Source organism: Musca autumnalis, unplaced genomic scaffold (assembly GCF_047663935.1).
Source record: "Musca autumnalis isolate F117 unplaced genomic scaffold, ASM4766393v1 scaffold_5, whole genome shotgun sequence".
NCBI classification, from domain to species: domain Eukaryota; kingdom Metazoa; phylum Arthropoda; class Insecta; order Diptera; family Muscidae; genus Musca; species Musca autumnalis.
Genome location: NW_027412088.1, coordinates 51,184,918 through 51,204,254, shown reverse-complemented (window position 1 = coordinate 51,204,254; position 19,337 = coordinate 51,184,918). Strand labels below are relative to the sequence as shown.

The 19,337-nt window shown below is 38.9% G+C and overlaps 1 protein-coding gene across 21 annotated transcripts in view; it reads right to left on the bottom strand.

Annotated features, from left to right (window-relative positions):
* Positions 1-19,337, bottom strand: part of Galphaq (G protein alpha q subunit) — a 78,092-nt gene that overhangs the window by 28,021 nt on the left and 30,734 nt on the right. For 12 of the 21 annotated variants that reach the window (XM_073955332.1, XM_073955343.1, XM_073955344.1 and 9 more), the window contains exons 3-8: positions 10,332-11,312; positions 10,069-10,253; positions 9,833-9,987; positions 6,557-6,685; positions 5,092-5,221; positions 4,855-5,008 (exon numbers count right to left, since the gene is read on the bottom strand). In XM_073955332.1, the coding sequence (XP_073811433.1) occupies positions 4,855-5,008; positions 5,092-5,221; positions 6,557-6,685; positions 9,833-9,987; positions 10,069-10,253; positions 10,332-10,449 (871 nt within the window). In that variant the 5' untranslated portion in view covers positions 10,450-11,312. Of the gene's footprint in view, positions 1-4,854; positions 5,009-5,091; positions 5,222-5,610; positions 5,740-6,556; positions 6,686-9,832; positions 9,988-10,068; positions 10,254-10,331; positions 11,313-19,337 lie in introns of those variants that run through there. The other 9 variants (XM_073955345.1, XM_073955348.1, XM_073955349.1 and 6 more) reach the window with 2 other exon arrangements.

The window sequence follows — 19,337 nt, the reverse complement described above, 5'->3', positions numbered from 1 at the left end:
TTATGCCCCTATAGTTAGAGCATACAGTCTTATCTCCCTTCTTGTGGACGGGGCACAGGATACTCAGGTTCCAATCGTCGGGTACTCGTTCTTCCTGCCAGATGGTGCTAACTAGCTGATGAATACACCTTATCAGCGTGTCGCCTCCGGTTTTGAACAGCTCGGCTGGTAAGCCATCGGCCCCTGCTGCCTTATTATTCTTCAGCCGATTTATTACTGTCTTTACCTCATCTTGGCTGGGCGGTATACATTCAATACCATCTTCTGGGATTGGGACTGTGGCATCTTCGTCGTCTTCGCTGCTATTGGATACCAACAGATTTGAAAAATGTTCTTTCCATATCCTGAGTACACTATCTGTATCAGTTACCAAATTACCTTGCTGGTCTCTACAGGAGGATGTGCCTGTACCAAAGCCATCAGTTTGATGCTTGACTCTTTGGTAGAATTTTCGGACTTCATTCTGGCTCCTGTACATCTCGATTTTTTCACACTCCCGCTTTTCCATCTCTCTCTTTTTCCTGCGGAAAAGACGTTTCTCCTCTCTCCTTTTCTCCCTGTATCTCTCTCGTGCGCTACGCGTTGCTACGGATTGTAAAGTAGCCTTATATGCCGCATTTTTCTCTTCGGTGGCAGCACGACACTCCTCATCATACCATGGATTCCTTGGTGGAGGTCTCTGGTATCCAAGTATGGATTTTGCGGCTGTTTGCATGGAGTGGGCAATGCTTTGCCATTGCGCTGATATGTTATCGGGATGAGGAGGGCTTTGATTAAGCAATTGGGCTAGTTGAGTGGAATATGCTGTGGCTATCTGTTGTGATTGCAGCTTACCGATGTCTAACTTTCGTGTTGTGTCTGTTCGTACTTTGTTTGCTACGTTTAGGCGGGTGCGTACCTTTGCTGCAACAAGGTAGTGGTCCGAATCAATGTTTGCGCCTCGGAACGATCGTACATCCAACACGCTCGATGAATGTCTTCCATCTATCACAACATGATCAATTTGGTTTCTTGTTTTCTGATCTGGAGACAGCCAGGTGCCCTTATGAATATCGAGATGATTAAATCTGGTACTGCTAACTACCATGTTTTTTGCAGCTGCAAAGTCTATCAGCCTCATACCATTGTCAGATGTTTCACTGTGGAGACTGAATTTCCCGACTGTTGGGCCAAAGATATTCTCCTTTCCAATTTTGGCATTAAAATCGCCTAGAATGATTTTAATGTCATGGGCAGGGCAACGGTCATATGTTTCTTCTAAGCGCTCGTAAAATATATCTTTGGTCTGTTCGTCCTTTTCTTCAGTGGGAGCATGAGCGCAAATAAAGCTGATGTTGAAGAATTTAGCTTTTATTCGAATAGCAGCAAGTCTTTCATTCACTGGAGTGAAGCTGGATACAAGATGTTTTAGTCTCCGACTAACTACGAATCCACAACCAAACTCATGCTTTACGTCATGGCAGCTATAATACAGTGCGTCACCTTTAGGTGTTGTTGTGACGCCTTTCCCAATCCATCGTATTTCCTGTATGGCAGTAATATCGGTCTTGTACTTTTCAAGTACGTCTGCCAATGCGAAGACTGCACCTTCTCTATAAAGAGTGCGAACATTCCAGGTGCAGATTCGCAGATCATGGTCCTTAAAACGTTTGCGGGGTTCGTCAACTTTAGAGGGGTTTGTTTTTCTTTTCTTTCGTTTTTTCATAGTAGGCTGTTTTTTCTAGGGGAGGGTTACTAACCCGACGCCCAAACCCAAGTTTTTAACGTTCTTATGGGTGAACGCGCGGCACATGTTAGCTCACTACCTTTAACGGGTGTTAAAGGCAGTTCCCCAGGTGACACCACGGGGAGGTCAGTGTCCACTTGGGATGAAAGAGGGACCAAGATAAATCCTGGGCTTTGCCATGTTAAAACCGGTCAGGACCGTTCCTTGGTAATCTAATATAGGGCTGCGCATCCTTAAACCTAACCTAAGGACAGACCATCCTATTGCGTTGTGGTTTCTGGTGGTGAATGGTGTACACAGTGTGATGTATAGTTGAACCTTTGTGCGGAAGTTCTTGTTGTTGTAACAGTATATGATGTGTTTGTAAGTTCCTTTTTCTGCTTAATTTGGCTTTGGGCCTATCTCCAGTTCAGGGAATGTGACTGCTTCGATGGGTTGTAACCACAAAGTTGTTGGAGTTAGTTGAGTAGGTTTAGCAGGGCAGTTCAAAAGGGGCATTGTGTCTGTCGTGCGGGCATGTGTAGCATGCTGAGCAGATATTTTGCACGGTCCTTGACGGCTGCATAGCCAACCATCCCGAGCGAAGTTTCAGTCAAAACTATTCTGATTTGTTGTTGTTGTAACAGTTTTTGATATCTTTGTAAGCTCGTTTCCCAGTTTATTTTGGCTTTTGCTCTATCTCCAGTTCTAGGAATGTGGCTGCTTCAATGGGGTTGTAACCACAGATCTACTGGAGACAGTTGTCATCAATTCTTGCCCTATAGGAATTTAGACGGCTGCACCATCCCGAGCCTAGTTCAGCCAAAAATACTCTGGTTTGTCGTGGCAGCTGACGCTTCTCAGCTGCTGTAGATGGGGATGTTCTCCGAGGACCGCATTCACACGATTGTTGTTTATGGCATCACCGACTGCACCTGTGAAGAGCTCCGAATACTCGCTCGAATTCCACTCGCGAGTGAAACTCTTCTCGATTTCGAGCAAGTTGAGGGGAGAAACTTGCCCCCCTCCCCAACACCAAACAAAAACTTATCCCACCCCAAAACTTGCCTCACAACCACCAAAAATATTGCACACAAAAAAAAAAAATTACCACCTCCCCCCAAATTTTCACTCGCGAGTGAATCGGAGCTCTGCACCTGTCTGAATGCTATTTAAACATGCTTGACAAGCTTGCTGATTTAGGGGTAATCTCTTATATCGTTGACCTCTCTCTCTCTAAATCATGAAGCTCCCTCCTAACATGACTGAGTGAGAGGAGGCCTATCCAACATACAGGCATTGGATGACTCTTAAGGTAACACCCGAGGAACAAGTATTGCAACGAGAGCATGGCATTGTATTGCCGTACTGGAAGAATCTTCGAATCCTCATTAAGATCACTGATTACTGGTCCACAGATGACATCAGGAGGCACCCTACTGCAGTTCTTAGGGCGGCATTTTGACAGGTTTGACTATTTCCCCCCTTCGCGTTGCGTATATTATCATAGACCGACCTATCGTGTTATATGTGGTCAACGAGGTTTCTATGTACCAGGGACTTGAGGACATTGTTCCGACATCTCAGTTTGTGCGCGATAACTGTTGCATGAGCGGATGACGTGAAAATATTGGGGAAGTTAGTGGTCGAAATTCTGTTGTCCCAGGGCATTCAACTCTGTGCTCATCCCCACAGTCATTGTGGTAAACAGAGTGGCCGTAGACTTAGTGGCGGATATTTGCATATTTCTTGCATGGAAAAAGATGGTAAGATCGTTAAAACAAGGATTTCAGACTTTCACAAATGACATCTGGGAAGGTACATGACACCAAGATGGTACAAACATCAACATACGCAACGATCTCAGTGCCGTCTGAACCGGGTTGGAATGCATGAAAGCTAGAGGTTAAACAGTTCCGACGATGTCACCGCGTCCACCTTGGGGAACTTGGCTTGGAATTCTTGTTCCCGAATTCCACTTGGGACTGGCGTCCACCAATACAATTTATTTTTCAGCGTTTTAAAATTGCCCGAAGGCTGGTCTGCTCAATGTTCTCAAACAGTTTAGAGTGCATGTCAGTATCAAAATCTTTTCATAATTCGAATGACACCAACAGGGTCCTATCGCCCGACTTGTTTTTTGGTTGAGTCCTCGCCTAATATGTGTGAAGGTGGTGAGCATCGGCAACTGTTTAGCTATTTCTGACGCTGCGGAGGACTAAAACCTAAAGTGCTACGAGCGATAAAAGCGAAATTGGTCTGTACTATTCACCTTTACTGACAAGGATGACAGCAAATGTCAATTATACGGACTTATCTTACTTTGGCCACCCATAAACAAGACTTGTTGGTCTCCATATTGATTGTGAATATGTAGCTATCGAAATTACAAAGTACGACTAATTATCCTAAAGTACTAGCGGTCTCATTTGATAGCTAATATAAACGTCCGAGCTTGCCAGAACTATCTACTATTAGGAGAACCTACGTAGTCCATATTTGAAAGTGATATAAGTTTAGGAAAAATATGACTAAATCCAAATAAAAACTACTTCGTTTACTTCTCTCGGGGGAGATACCGGAACGAGTGTACCAATGGGAGAAATATTAAGATGTGCAAGGTTTGGGCCGGGGTTGACGTGCACATCATAAATTTTATAAGTTTTACAGAACTTTCGGGCCATTATCTCCGAACGGTTATCGGTTTAATCAGAATCACAAGGGTCAACTTCTCTTAACAATTTCAAAACGATCCTGGAACAGACCTTAAACTATATTTAAGGGAACTTGATGGAGTTACCCACTGGATATAGTCCATCTTTGAACCTGAATACAAAGTTTAGAATGAATCGTGAGAAGCAGCAGCCATTCAGAGAAAAAGGTGGATGGACATATGTATCTAGATCAATTCTAAAGAGCTTGAACCAAATTTGTTCTTAACATGTATGAGTTTTTAAACCACAGTTTCGATGAGACACGTCTTTAGCCATAATAGTTTATGTCGATATTGAGTCATTACTCTTAGCACAGTGCATTTCATTTTCATATTCAAAATTGCATTTTCTATATATCCTCGACATATCAAACACCACATTTCATAATATATGTATATGTATGTATGTGCATGTGTGTTCATTTTCAAAACTTACCATCATATTCAGGAAAATAATCTACCAAATGCGAATACATAATTTTTTCTTCTAACAAGTCTTTCTTATTTAAGAAAAGAATTACTGATGAATTCTGGAACCAAGGATACGTAATAATAGTTCTAAATAAAGCTTTTGATTCTTCCATACGATTCTAGAATTAAGAGAAAAAACACAAAGGAGGATTATTAATATTTTTTCAACAATAAGGATAAGAGAAGAAAACAAACAACTTACCTCATTATCAGATTCGAATAAAATTTGATCATATTCCGAAAGGGCCACTAAAAATATGATTGATGTTACATTTTCAAAACAATGAATCCATTTTCTTCTCTCGGAACGCTGACCGCCTACGTCTACCATTCTGTGATGTCAGAGAGAAATATGACAACAACAAAGAAAAAGAGAATGTGGAGAAAATATTAATGACACATTTTACAATAAAATACAATTTGGAAAAGAAATACAATACTAACAAAAAGTACTGCAACTACAATGTACATATACAACAACATACAAAAGCAATAAGGATAATTTAATTACGTGCTTACAAAAAAAGTTAGTTACATGTTAAAATAAATATATTTTAAAGTCATAAATAAAACATTAATATTAAATCTTAGCATCATATATTTCTTGGGAAAAAGTACTTTAGACCCTTCATTGATTCTACTGCTTTCAATAGTTTACTTTTAGCCTTTACAAATAATTAATTTTAAGATGATTTTTCAAAAGTTATTTGTTTTTTTTTACCTAAATACAATACCATCCAAATCGAATGGATACTCCAATATACCCGTTGTCGGTACACGAGCACGTAAAATATCTTGTTCAGTTGGTAAATAGTCAGGCTGTTCAATACGTGGTATATCACTTATATAACTAAGGATTTGTATTAAAATGGAAATATTAATGTTGAAATGGACAATAAAAGTGAAATCTTGTCAGTCTTAAGTCCAATGAAGGTGAAGGAACAAATTATGATTGAAAAAAATGGGTCAATCGTAAAAATAGAGTTTGCAGAGATTGGCTATTTGGAATATGTCATAATGAATTGCTCAACCTTGTATCGCAATGACCAGTCCAAATAACATATGATTTGGGAATGGAAATAGTAGTGAATAGAAGGACTGAATCATTAAAGTTTGGTCATTCAAATTGTAGGGATGACTCCATAAACTGACTTCTGAATTCCATGTATGAAATTGTAGTGATGACTCCATAAACTGAGTTCTGCATTCCGTGTACGAACACCGCTATACGGAGTGTTAGTCCTTTTGATATCCTAAATGTTTAATTTCTTATAAAACCGATTGAAAATCTATTTAATATTCCAATAAAGGATAATGCAAAATAGAACAGAAAATGTTTAATATTTGCAGGATTTTTAAATCAGTATAAGTTGTATCATAAATTTATATACAAACAAAATATTTCAAAAGAAATAAATTAAAAAAAAGTTCTTTATTTACATGGTATATGTATGTTAATATAAATCAAAATGTTTTAAACATAACCATCACCAACATGCAAGTTTTAGTTTTACATATATAATATTTGAATATTATTATAGACAAAAACAAGAAAATTGTTAGTAAAAAAAGAAAAGGTTAGAAAACAACAACAACATGCATTGTCACAGAGAAAGACACCATGCACCATAAGAAGAAATTCGATTGAAGAATTTATTCTACCGTACCTAAATCGTATTTCTTCTAAATCAAAGGGATATTCAATAATCCCCGTTGTTGGTACACGAACACGTAGAATATCCTGTACAGTTGGTAAATAATCAGGTTGAGCCACGCGATCAAGATCCATTAGATAACTGGGGAGGAGATTAGGGAGATAATGTTTTTAAAATTATTTTATGATTTTTAGCGTTTATAATAATTTGCTATTTCACTTTGGCTATCATGATGATCATGTTGGTTGATAAATTGTCCGTCTGAGAATAAGTTGATTAAGGGCAGAAAAAAAATGAACTTCATAATCGATATGAAAATATGGAAAAAGCAAAGCCAATAAATGCTGTTTTGGTCCTTGACCATTGGTTAAGATGGAAACGGAACACTGAAGAGCGCACCATGAGGGGATGGGTTTAATTGCACTTTATCCCTGTAAGAACGGCGTACATAGATAAAAGTTGGGGCCTCAGACCACATGCAATACAGTGGCTGGCGGATGTCAATAGGACGGCTAAATCATGCAAAGCGTTGGGCCCAGATGGAATCTCCATGGTAATGCTGAAACAGCTGGATGTGCCGGGAATCAAGCCAACCATATCGTTCCCGAAGTCTGGAAAATTGGCAGGGTGGTCCCGGTATGGATGCCAGCAAATATGAACCGAACAACCCGATTTCGCTTTTGTCGCCCGTAGCAAAGACCCTTGGGGATCTTCATGATCTAGGAAGAAAGGTATAACTTTACAGAACCACTAGATCAACAAGCCAATCAAGCAGGTTTAAATAGCATTCACACGGATGCAGTCGTAGATGCCATAAACAACTATCGTGTGAATGCGGTCCTCGGAGAACATCCCCATCTGTCGCAGCTGAGGAGCGTCAGCTGCCACGACAAACCAGAGTAGTTTTGGCTCAACTGCGCTCAGGATGGTGCAGCCACCAGAAGCACACCACAGGCTGCTCTGAACGCAATGCTGAACTTAAAACCACTGAGTCTCAGCATTAAGTGTCAGGCAACTCGCAGTGCCCTACGGCTGCATGAACAGGATCTCTGGCGCGGTTGAGCCTATGGGCATGGATGTATCCTGAACGAATCAGGTATGTATAAATGTGAACCAACGTGGGAAACTGAGCGACTATATATCACCAGTCCTGAGATTTGACGATATAGACGTCGTTATACCTAGTAGAGACGACTGGAACCGCAGTAACCTCCCTCTGGACGGTGTGGCTTTTTATACAGACGGTTCCAAGATGGAGGAAGGTACCGGGGCTGGCGTCTACTGTGAAAGGCTATCTCTTGAGTACACCTACAGGCTACACAGCAACTGTAGTGTCTTCCAGGCTGAAATCTTCGCGATTTGGAAGGCAGCGAAACTGATAAAAAGTTTGGATGCAGTAATCTTTGAACCGGTGACTATCTTTGTGGAAAGTCAAGCGGCTCTTAAAGCCATAAAATCCTGCAACATCAAATCCGATGTCGTCCTTAAGTGTAGATCAGCCTTGGGAACGCTAACTAACGGCTTTCGGCTATGTTGGGTACCAGGACACCGCGACCATATGGGTAATGAAAGAGCAGATGAATTAGCTAGACGAGGATCGCAGTCTACAGATCTAGCTTTCGCTGACTCCATCAAACCCCCCATTTGTCTTTTCTTCCAAAAAATTGAAGCGTTCTCTGACGAAAGAGCCAGTGAATTGTGGCATAATGAACCTAGGTGCATTGTGGCAAGATCCATATGGCCGTCTCTGTCAGTCAAAAGAACGAACTCTCTGTTAGAGTAACGACGGGAGTCATCACTGGACACTGCTATATCAGGACCTTTACCATCAAATGGGATGAGGATGTTACTAACTACTGCAGACTCTGTGAGGATGAGGAGGAGTTGGAGCACCTCCTGTGTAGTTGTCCAGCCCTGGCTCGTAGACGACATAGGTTAGTAGGTGTTCACTTTCCACCGTGTCTAACTTTCTACTCAACTGTGGAACCTGCTCTGATCTACAAAATCATCAAAAATCTGAAGTGGCTGGGACAGCCCAACCTGAACTCGTAAATGATGTTTCAAATATTCTGCCTACCATCAAAATAAAACCTTTTTCCTTCTCTAAAAATATTCCTAGCCTCTTAAACTTTCTTGTAATTTATTTGTTCTTTACTTTTTTATAACTTCCTCTTTTTATTTCTTTCCTCTCTCCTCTCTTTTCCATCCCCTCTTTTCTTTACAGCATTTTCCTCTTTTTTCTACTGGATGATCACAATGGACCGGAAGGTCTCCGAGTGGAGCAGTCACATCCCCAAACCTAACCTAACCTATCTGCAGTCGTGGGATGCTCATCTGTCATTTTAGTTGGTGTTGGCAGCGTTTTTAGAGCTTTTAGGTCATTATCTCAGAATGTGTGGAGTTAATCCCTGCAAATTTGTACTCTTCTAATAAGGCGGTACCTGAAGGAGTGCTCCGATATACTCCATACTTGAAACTGATCTATGTCTGGAAGTTATTTTATGATCTGTGAAGTTCAGATCAAATCGTTTACTTTCTCCAAGAGTTATTGTGCGCAACTTTGTGGCGAACAACGTTTGCACAAAATCGGTAGATCCTTTTGAGAGTTATCGACCGCACATGCAAGCTAGACAGACGGACGGAAAAGGCTAATCGACCCCAAATGGTCTGAATAGGATTTCTTCCAACCATACATTGTGTGAAAAAAACATTAGTTCGATGAGACACATTTATTTATCATATCTTTAGGGTTTAAGGGACATCAATGGACCGGGGACTATTTACGTCGATAGCCAAGCGGTCTTTAAAGCACTCAAGTCTACTTTTTGACTGTAGAAAAGCCTTGGGAGCCTTAAAATGAGACATACAAGGTATGTTTGGTTCCTGCTAAACATCGAAGGAAATGTGATCGAGGATTAACTATCATTTGTAGATCTTAGTTAACCTAAAAGCTGAAGGTATAAAAAGGAATTAATCCATCATAAGAAATAGTTTTAAGGTTTATGATGTTAACTACTTTTTATAGAATTATATGAAGTTTTCGAAATATACGATTTTTTGACCGTCAAGAACCTAAAATATCACCCTATGGATCATCTATGGCTGTCATTAAGGCAGATACGAGTCCTATGATTATCAAAGGTAAGAACACATAACACAGTTTAACCGTGCTGGAGGAGAGAAACTTTATACCATTTGTTTATATCGACTATGAAGTTCATTTCATTTAACACTTTTTTTATGAAAACAAAAAACTGCCCTCATCTTCGTTGGCACATTGAAACTTACTATTTAGCTGAATCTGTTAATTGATATTCTCTTCGTCGATCGTAGCATTCTTGAATGCCAGCATCGGCCCATAATGTTTTAATGGCTGACAAATATGGATCTTCAAATGTTGTTACTGATTCATAATCAATGCTCATAACAAGTTCGCCAAGTTCCTATAATAAAAAAATAAAAATAACAATAAAAATTATTTAAATATAAACTAAAAAATAAAAATAAAATTTCATTTTACATACCGAATGATCGGCAACACCATATGATATACTTAACATATCCATGGCTTTTATCATGGACTGCATGGCCATGAATATATTTTGAAACACTAATTTTATATAGCCACGTTTATCATCGTCTGAATAACCGCTGCCGTGAATAATACGCATCTGTTTGATGAATGTGGATTTACCGGATTCACCAGTACCTATATTTTGAGGGAAGGAATTAAAATTGTTACAAAAATTGTTTGGAAAGTTAAAGACCATGCTCAACAACAACTCACCTAATAGCAATAATTTCAATTCTCTTCGCGCATCTCTTTTGTCACGACGCAACTGCCGTTCAATTTCCTGATTGATACGCTTCTGTTCCTTTGCCTCTTCTGATAAACAGCACTCCATGCTAACTAAATGTTTTTAAGCCGCTAACGCTGCTTAAACGCCACACGTTGATAAAATTATTTACTAATAATTTACAAATATATAAATATAATATTTTGTTGTAAAATATTTATATAAATGGATGATGGATGATGCAGTAGTTGATTCTTAGAAGACTAAAGATTCCGTCGTTGGAAACCCAAATTCCACCTTTTCGGTTAATGATTGGACGTGTGTCAGGTCAATTGGAAAAATCAAAGAGCAGGGAATTAGAAGTTTGGTGAAAGTAAAAAGGGAGCAGCAGCAGCGGAAAAGGAAATGCCGCAAACTAGTTTACAATATTTTGTTTTAGAATCACTTGTTTTTGTTGTTGTTCCAATTATCTTGGAACTGAAATAAACATTTCTCCGTTGCTTCGTATCGTCCACACGATTTGTTGTCGTGCATAAAGTAGATGATGATTGATATTTGGTGGTGGTGGTAGTGGTGTTTTCTGTTTCTTTCTGTTTGTTTTGAAGTTAGTCCTGCGTTCCTCAATCACTTGTTGTTGCGTTCACTTTCTTCCTTCTTCCACTCCTTCTTTAGTTTAGTTGTGTTGTTACTTGGAGATTTCTTTTGTTGTTGTTGTTGTGTTTTTTACATGGAAATGGTTAATATAAATGCCACTAAGAGTTCGTTTTAAATGTAGGTTGTTTTTTATCTGTTGGTGATGATGTGTTGTTGTTGGGTGTTTTCTTGTTCTTCTTCAATTAGAATTTTGACAGAATCATTGAAACACAATTGCTGTTTTCTTTTCTTCGGGAAAAACGCTGTGGAGAAATTTCTTTTTTGCAAAACCAGTCTAAAATCTATTAACCAATTCTTGTGTTGACTTTGATATACTTCTGCAAAGAGAATGGAGAGAGAAGAAGGTGGTTTGTTTTAGTATTAAAGATAAAATTAATTAGTTATAGGTTATATTGAAAAAAACTACATTAGTTTAGAAGGAATGGACCAACGTAATCCATTATGGAAGTGGTTCTTATTATGGGAGTCATATCTTTTCGCTAGATATCGCGCCCACTAATCATTTCAGTGGGTCATCGTATAACTTTTGGACCAGTATGCCAGGAAGCATGGACATGACCACGGAAAACATAATATCGCTTTAAACAGGACCACAACGAACAGCTTCGGCACACATTTCCAAAGGATCTTCGAACAGACCCTAAATTGCACTTGGACACAAATGTTGAACTTTTGTGGGGGAAGTATCCTGAGGAGAGGACCGGTATAGGTCATTTTTTAAGTTAAACTAAATTTGGACAAAATATTAGGAAATGAGTTTGGACCAAATTATTTGCCCCGTTTAAGAGATATCGTGCATAGCATTTTAGACAAATTTTTAAAATATTGGGGAAAGTACCGGAAGTTGTGGCCCATCTTCGAACTGAAACTAGGTTTGGGCAAAATATGGCGAACGCCAAATTTTGGACCAAATTAATTGATCAGTTCGAAATTTATGGTGCTCTCCAGCCACTACATATGGAGCCAAAAGGTTTTTTACAACTTTCGGGCTGTTTTCTCAAGAAGTATGGACTTGCCACCGAAAAAACTTTTATCGTCGTAATGGAGGCAGCGAATGCAAGTTGCTTCAAGAAGGAGAAGACAAATATAAATTTTGAGGGGGTGGTACCTAAAGTATTGGACCGATGTGGCTTATCTTCGAACTTAAACTACGTTTGGACAAAATATTACGAAGGCCAAATTTTGGACCGAATCGGCAAATCCGTTCGAGAGTTATCGTGCGCTCCAACCACTAGACACGGACAGGAAAAACTGTAGATTATTTCCACATTTGTCCACTAAGTCGATATCCCTTGCATTCAAAAATAGACAATAACAACAACAAAATCATTCAATTATTGTCATATAATTAAACAGAAAGCAAACATAAACACGCTGGCTGGCGTGCAGAAATGTGACCATTATGAAACATAAACAAAGCTGCAGCTTGAAATCGCAAACAAAAAAAAAAATAGAAAAGAACGCCATCGCAAAATCACGCCACATTTTGTAAAGCTAAGCAAGCCAACAGCCAAGCCAAGCTGCTTCTGCTACCAAGTTGAGTTGAACAACAAACAAACCTTCGATGCATCCATCCATCGTCAAATTATCATTAGTGTTGTAAAAAAAAGTGCGGAATGCATGTTGGAGGAACGAACAAAAGCAACAACAAAAACAATTTGTATTTTGTCTTTTCTTTTTGCAACACAACCCTTATGCAGAAAATAACATATTTCGGGATAATTGAATTACAATAAGATTACAAACTATCAATGACGTCATAGTATCGTATTCAAAACGGACAAATTCCTCATATAGAGGGTGTCAAAACCTTTTCGACATAAAAGTATCTGAAAAGCATTTGCTCTTTTCCAAAACTGCAAGAGTCTACTACTTCTCGGGACCATCAGGGCAATAATCGTGGATTTTTAAAGAATATTTTCTCAGGGACCATCAGGGCAATAATCGTGGATTTTTAAAGAATATTTTCACAGGGACCTTCAAGGCAATAATGGTGGATTTTTAAAGAATATTTTCTAAGGGACCATCAGGGCAATAATCGTGAATTTTTAAAGAATATTTTCTCAGGGACCATCAGGGCAATAATCGTGGATTTTTAAAGAATATTTTCTCCGAGGCCATCAGGGCAATAATCGTGGATTTTAAAAGAATATTTTCTCAAGGTCCATCAGGGCAATAATCGTGGATTTTTAAAGAATATTTTCTCAGGGACCATCAGGGCAATAATCGTGGATTTTTAAAACATATTTTCTGAGGGATCGTCAGGGCAATAATCGTGGATTTTTAAAGAATATTTTCTCAAAGACCATCAGGGCAACAATCGTGGATTTTAAAGAATATTTTCTCAGGGACCATCAGGGCAATAACCGTGGATTTTTTAAAGAATATTTGCTCAGGGACCATCAGATCAATAATCGTGGATTTTTAAAGAATAGTTTCTGAGGGACCATCAGGGCAATAATCATGGATTTTTAAAGAGTATTTTCTCAGGGGCCATCAGGACAATCATCGTGGATTTCTAAGAATATTTTCTGAGGGACCATCAGGGCAATAATCGTGGCTTTTTAAGAATATTTTCTCAAAAACCATCAGGGAAATAATAGTGGATTTTTAACGAATATTTTTTCAGGGACCGTCAGGGCATTTATCGTGGATTTTTAAAGAATATTTGCTCAGGAACCATCACGGCAATAATCGTGGATTTTTAAAGAATATTTTCTTTGGGACCATCAGGACAATACTCGTGGATTTTTAAAGAATATTTTCTCAAACACCATCAGGACAACAATCGTGGATTTTTAAGGAATATTTTCTGAAAGACCATCAGGGCATCGTGGATTTCTAAGAATATTTTCTCAGGGACCATCAGGGCAACAAACGTGAATTTTTAAGGAATATTTTCTTAAACACCGTCAGGGCAACAATCGTGGATTTTTAAGGAATATTTTCTCAAATACCATCAGGGCGATAATCGTGGATTTCTAAGAATATTTTCTTAAAGACCATCAGGAAAATAATTATGGATTTTTAAAGAATATTTTCTCAAAGACCACTAAGGCAAAAATCGTGGATTTTTAACAAATATTTCCTTAGGGACCATCAGGGCAATAATCAAGATCCATCAGGGCAATAATCATGGATTTTTAAAGAATATTTTCTCAGGGACCATCAGGGCAATAATCGTGAATTTTTAAAGAATATTTTCTCAAGGACCATTAGGTCAATAATCGTGGATTTTTAAAGAATATTTTCGCAGGGACCATCAGGGCAATAATCGTGGATTTTAAAGGAATATTTTCTCAGAGGCCATCAAGGCAATAATCGTGGATTTTTAAAGAATATTTTCTCTGGACGATCAGAGCAATAATCGTCGATTTTTAAAGAATATTTTCTCAAAGACCATCTGGGCAATAATCGTGGATTTTTGATGAATATTTTCTCCAGGATCTTGAGGGTAATAACCGTGGATTTTTAAAGAATTTTTTCTCAGGGACCATCAAGGCAATAATCGTGGATTTTTAAAGAATATTTTCTCTGGACGATCAGAGCAATAATCGTCGATTTTTAAAGAATATTTTCTCAAAGACCATCAGGGCAATAATCTTGGATTTGTGAAGAATATTTTCTCCAGGATCTTCAGAGTAATAACCGTGGATTTTTAAAGAATATTTTCTCCAGGATCTTCAGGGTAATAACCGTGGATTTTTAAAGAATATTTTCTCAGGGACCCTCAAGGCAATAATCGTGGATTTTTAAAGAATATTTTCTCAGGTACCTTCAGGGACCATCAAGGCAGGAACGACCAGGGCAATAATAGTGGATTTCGAAGAATATTTTCTCAGGGACCTTCAAGGCAATAATCGTGAATTTTTAAAGAATATTTTCTCTGGACGATCAGAGCAATAATCGTCGATTTTTAAAGAATATTTTCTCAAAGACAATCAGGGCAATAATCTTGGATTTTTGAAGAATATTTTCTCCAGGATCTTCAGGGTAATAACCGTGGATTTTTAAAGAATATTTTCTCCAGGATCTTCAGGGTAATAACCGTGGATTTTTAAAGAATATTTTCTCAGGGACCCTCAAGGCAATAATCGTGGATTTTTAAAGAATATTTTCTCAGGTACCTTCAAGGCAATAATCGTGGATATTTAAAGAATATTTTCTCAGGGACCATCAAGGCAATAATCGTGGATTTTTAAAGAATATTTTGTCAGGAACGACCAGGGCAATAATAGTGGATTTCTAAGAATATTTTCTCAGGGACCATCTGGGCAATAATCGTGGATTTTTAAAAAATATTTTCTCATGGACCATCAAGGCAATAATCGTGTATTTTTAAAGATTATTTATATTTTCTCAGGGACCTTCAGACAATAATCGAGGATTATTAAAGAATATTTTCTCAGGGACCATCAGGGCAATAATCGTGGATTTTTAAGGAATATTTTCTCAGGGACCATCAGGGCAATAATCGTGGATTTTTAGAGAATATTTTCTGAAGGACTATCTGGGCAATAATCATGGATTTTTAAAGAATATTTTCTCAAGGACCATCAGGGCAATAATCGTGGATTTTTAAGGAATATTTTCTGAGGGATCATCAGGGCAATAATCATGGATATTTAAAGAATATTTTCTAAGGGACCATCAGAGCAAAATTCTTGATTTTTTACCCATCAGGGCAACAATCGTGGATTTTTAAGGAATATTTTCTCAAAGACCCTTAAAGCAAAAATCGTGGATTTTAAAGAATATTTTCTCAAAGATCATCAGGGCAATAATCGTGGATTTTTAAAGAATATTTTCTCAAAGATTATCAGGGCAATAATCGTGGATTTTTAACGAATATTTTCTCAGGGATCCTTATGGTAATAATCGTGGATTTTTAAAGAATATGTTTTCAGGGACTATCAGGGCAATAATAGTGGATTTCTAAGAATATTTTCTTAAAGGCCATTAGGGAAATAATCATGGATTTTTAAAGAATATTTTCTCAGGGATCATCAAGGCATTAATAGTGGATTTTTACAGAATATTTTCGCAGGAACCATCAGGGCAATAATCTTGGATTTTTAAAGAATATTTTCTCAGAGGCCATCAGGGCAATAATCTTTGATTTTTAAAGAATATTTTTTCAGGGACCATCAGGGCAATAAACGTCGATTTTTAAAGAATATTTTCTCAGGGACCATCAAGGCGATAATCGTGGATTTTAAAAGAATATTTTCCCAGAGACCATCAGGACAATAATCGTCGATTTTTATACCCTCAGCCTTTAGGCTAAGGAGGGTATATACAGTTTGATACGATGAAAATGTGCCTCATCGAAATAATGGTTTTGGACCCCAAGTATGTTTGGACGAAATGTGTTTCAGACAATTTGGAGTCGATCTAGCCATGTCCGTCCGTCTGTCTGTTCTGCTGGCTGGAGCGCACGATAACTCTCGAACGGATGAACCGATTCGGTTCAAATTTTGGCTTTCGTAATATTTTGTTCAAACTTAGTTTAAGTTCGAAGATGATCTACTTCGGTCCACTCCTTTCGGTACCTCCCCCACAAAAGTTCGAAAATGTTCGGAAAATTTGTGCGCACGATAACTCTTGGAGGAAGTAACCGATTTGATCCATACTTTGCACATATTGAAATTTCTACTAGACTTAGATGAGGTTCGAATATGGTCTCAATCGGTCCACTCCTTCGAGTACCTCCCACACAAAATTTCGGATAAGTTCAGATTAGGACCTGCTCTCGAATCGCTTTGATTTTTGTTGCAACAACTTGTATTCAGTGCCCCCCCTACGACGGTACATGTTGCATCTTGGGCAAGTCTATACTTCCTGAGAAAATAGCCTGAAAGATGCAAAAAGCCCCTATGACACCGTGTGTAGTGGTTGGAGCGCAAGATAACTCTCGAACGGAAATTTGGCCTTCGTAATATTTTGTCCAAACGTAGTTTAAGTTCGAAGATAAGCCATATGGGTCCACTCCTTCCGGTACCTTCCCCACAAAAGTTCAAAAATGTTCGGAAAAATTGTGCACACGATAACTCTTGAAGGGAGTGACCGATGTAATCCATACTTTGCACATCCTAATATATCTACCAGATATTAATCAGGTTGGAATATGGACTATATTTGTCTACTCCTTCTGGTACCTCTCACACACAATTTCGGATAAGTTCACTTTAAGACCTGCTCTCGAATCACTTTGATTTTTGTTGAAGCAATTTGCATTCGCTACCTCCATTACGACGGTAAAAGTTTTTTCAGGGGCAAGTCCATATTTCTTAGGAAATCAGCCCGAAATCCCTATGTCGCCATATGTGGCTGTCGGAGAGCACGATAACTCTCGAACTGCTCAACCGATTTGGTCCAACATTTGGTCTTCGTCATATTATATCCAAACTTAGTTTCATGGGGCAATACCGGTCCACAACTTGCGGTACTTCTCCCCAATATTTAAAAAATGTCACTAAAATGTTAGGACGATATCACTTGAATGGGGCAACCAATTTGGTCCAAACTTTTGATCTCCTAATATGGCCCATATCGGTCCGCCCTAAGGGTACCTCCCCCACAAAGGTTCAACATTTAATCCGCATTAATTCCTAATCCGCATTTTCAAGTTCGGCAAGTTCAAATGCCCAAAAAGGCCAGCAAATTCTGAAGAGACCTTAAATACATTCGATCTGTCCGTAGGTGAAAGTTTCACTTCACATTGGCTGAGGGTATATATCTGTCGGCAAAGCCGACTGACACTTTTTTACTTGTTAGAGATTATTTTCTCAAGGACCCCCAAGGCAATAATCGTGGTTTTGTCAAAAAATATTTTCTCAGGGACCATCAGGGTAATAATCGTAAATTTTTAAAGAATATTTTCTCAAAGATCACCAGGGCAAAGATCACCAGGACATTGAGCAGACAACCCTCCGGCCAAGTTTTAAACGTTGGATAGTCAACTACATGTGTACGTGAAATTCAGGAACAATAAGTCCCAACCCCGCAGAGTGAAACAGGGAGTTCCCCAAGGTGGGGTGATATCTCCGGAACTGTTTTTACCTCTACCTCTCTTGCATTCCGCCCCCTCTAGACGGCATCGAGATCGTAACGTATGCGGATGATTGCACGATTCTGACGTCAGGTACCTTTCCTGATGACATCTGTGAGAGGCTGAACTCCTATTTAACCGATCTTATCACCTTTTTCTATGCGAGGAATATGCAGATTTCCGCCACAAAATCTACAGCCTCTATGTTCACCACATGGACGGCGCAGTTTGGAAGAGAATTGAATGTCGTGGTCGACGGTAGCAGAATTCCGACCACAAACTGCCCCAAAATTTTAGGGGTCACATTCGACACTACTTTCAAGTCGTGCGCGCACGCCACAGCTATCTGCGACAAACTGAAAAGTAGGAACAATCATCATCTGCTGGCTAGGCCCGGGTATATCAGGAAGGATATTCCTGCTCTAGATAGGGAGGTCCAATAATGTAGGAGAGAACCCTAGATCAACAGGCATATCTAGCAGGTTTAAATTAGTGTTGGACAATCTCGTTCAATTGAACGATCCGGATCACTATCTCGTTCAATGGACACCGGTAATTTCTTTGACAAAACTGCGTATACTTAATTTCACACGTTGGTTTTTATGATGTTACTCATTCGTCTTTGAACGAGGATAGTGATCCGGATCGTTCAATTGAAATAGTATTCACACGGATGCAGTTGCTGAAGCCATAAGCAAATATAGTGTGAATAAAGTCCTCCGAGTACATCCCCCATCTATGGCAGCTGAGGAGCGTCAGCTGCCACGATAAACCAGAGTAGTTTTAGCTCAACTACGCTCGGGATCTTGTAGTCGCCTAAATTCTTATTGGGCGGAATTCGACCGCGCCGTGCAAAACATCTGCCCAGTATGCGGCATGGACCCGCACGACACAAAACACCTTTTCAACTGCCCCGCCAGACCTACTCATCTGACTCTAGTGGATCTGTGGTTACATCCCATCGAAGCAGTCACTTTCCTGTAACTGGATATAAACCCAGAGCCAGATTGAACAGAAGAACGAACATACAAACATAATAATAAACACTGTTACAACAACAACAAAGTTCGGTAATTTTCGTTACAAATATTCATAGGCACGTTTTGGGGTCCACAACTGATGGAGTCAATTCCAGCCACAAGCACATTTTCTAACCGAAAATGGTTGTATTCAACATTCTGTGCTGAAAATTCCGTTTCTTAAAATAAGGATCAATAAATCAAACCTTAATGTTACTGAAAATGTTCGTTAAAGGTCTACACTATGTGTTTCCTTGTAGCAATTTCGGAAG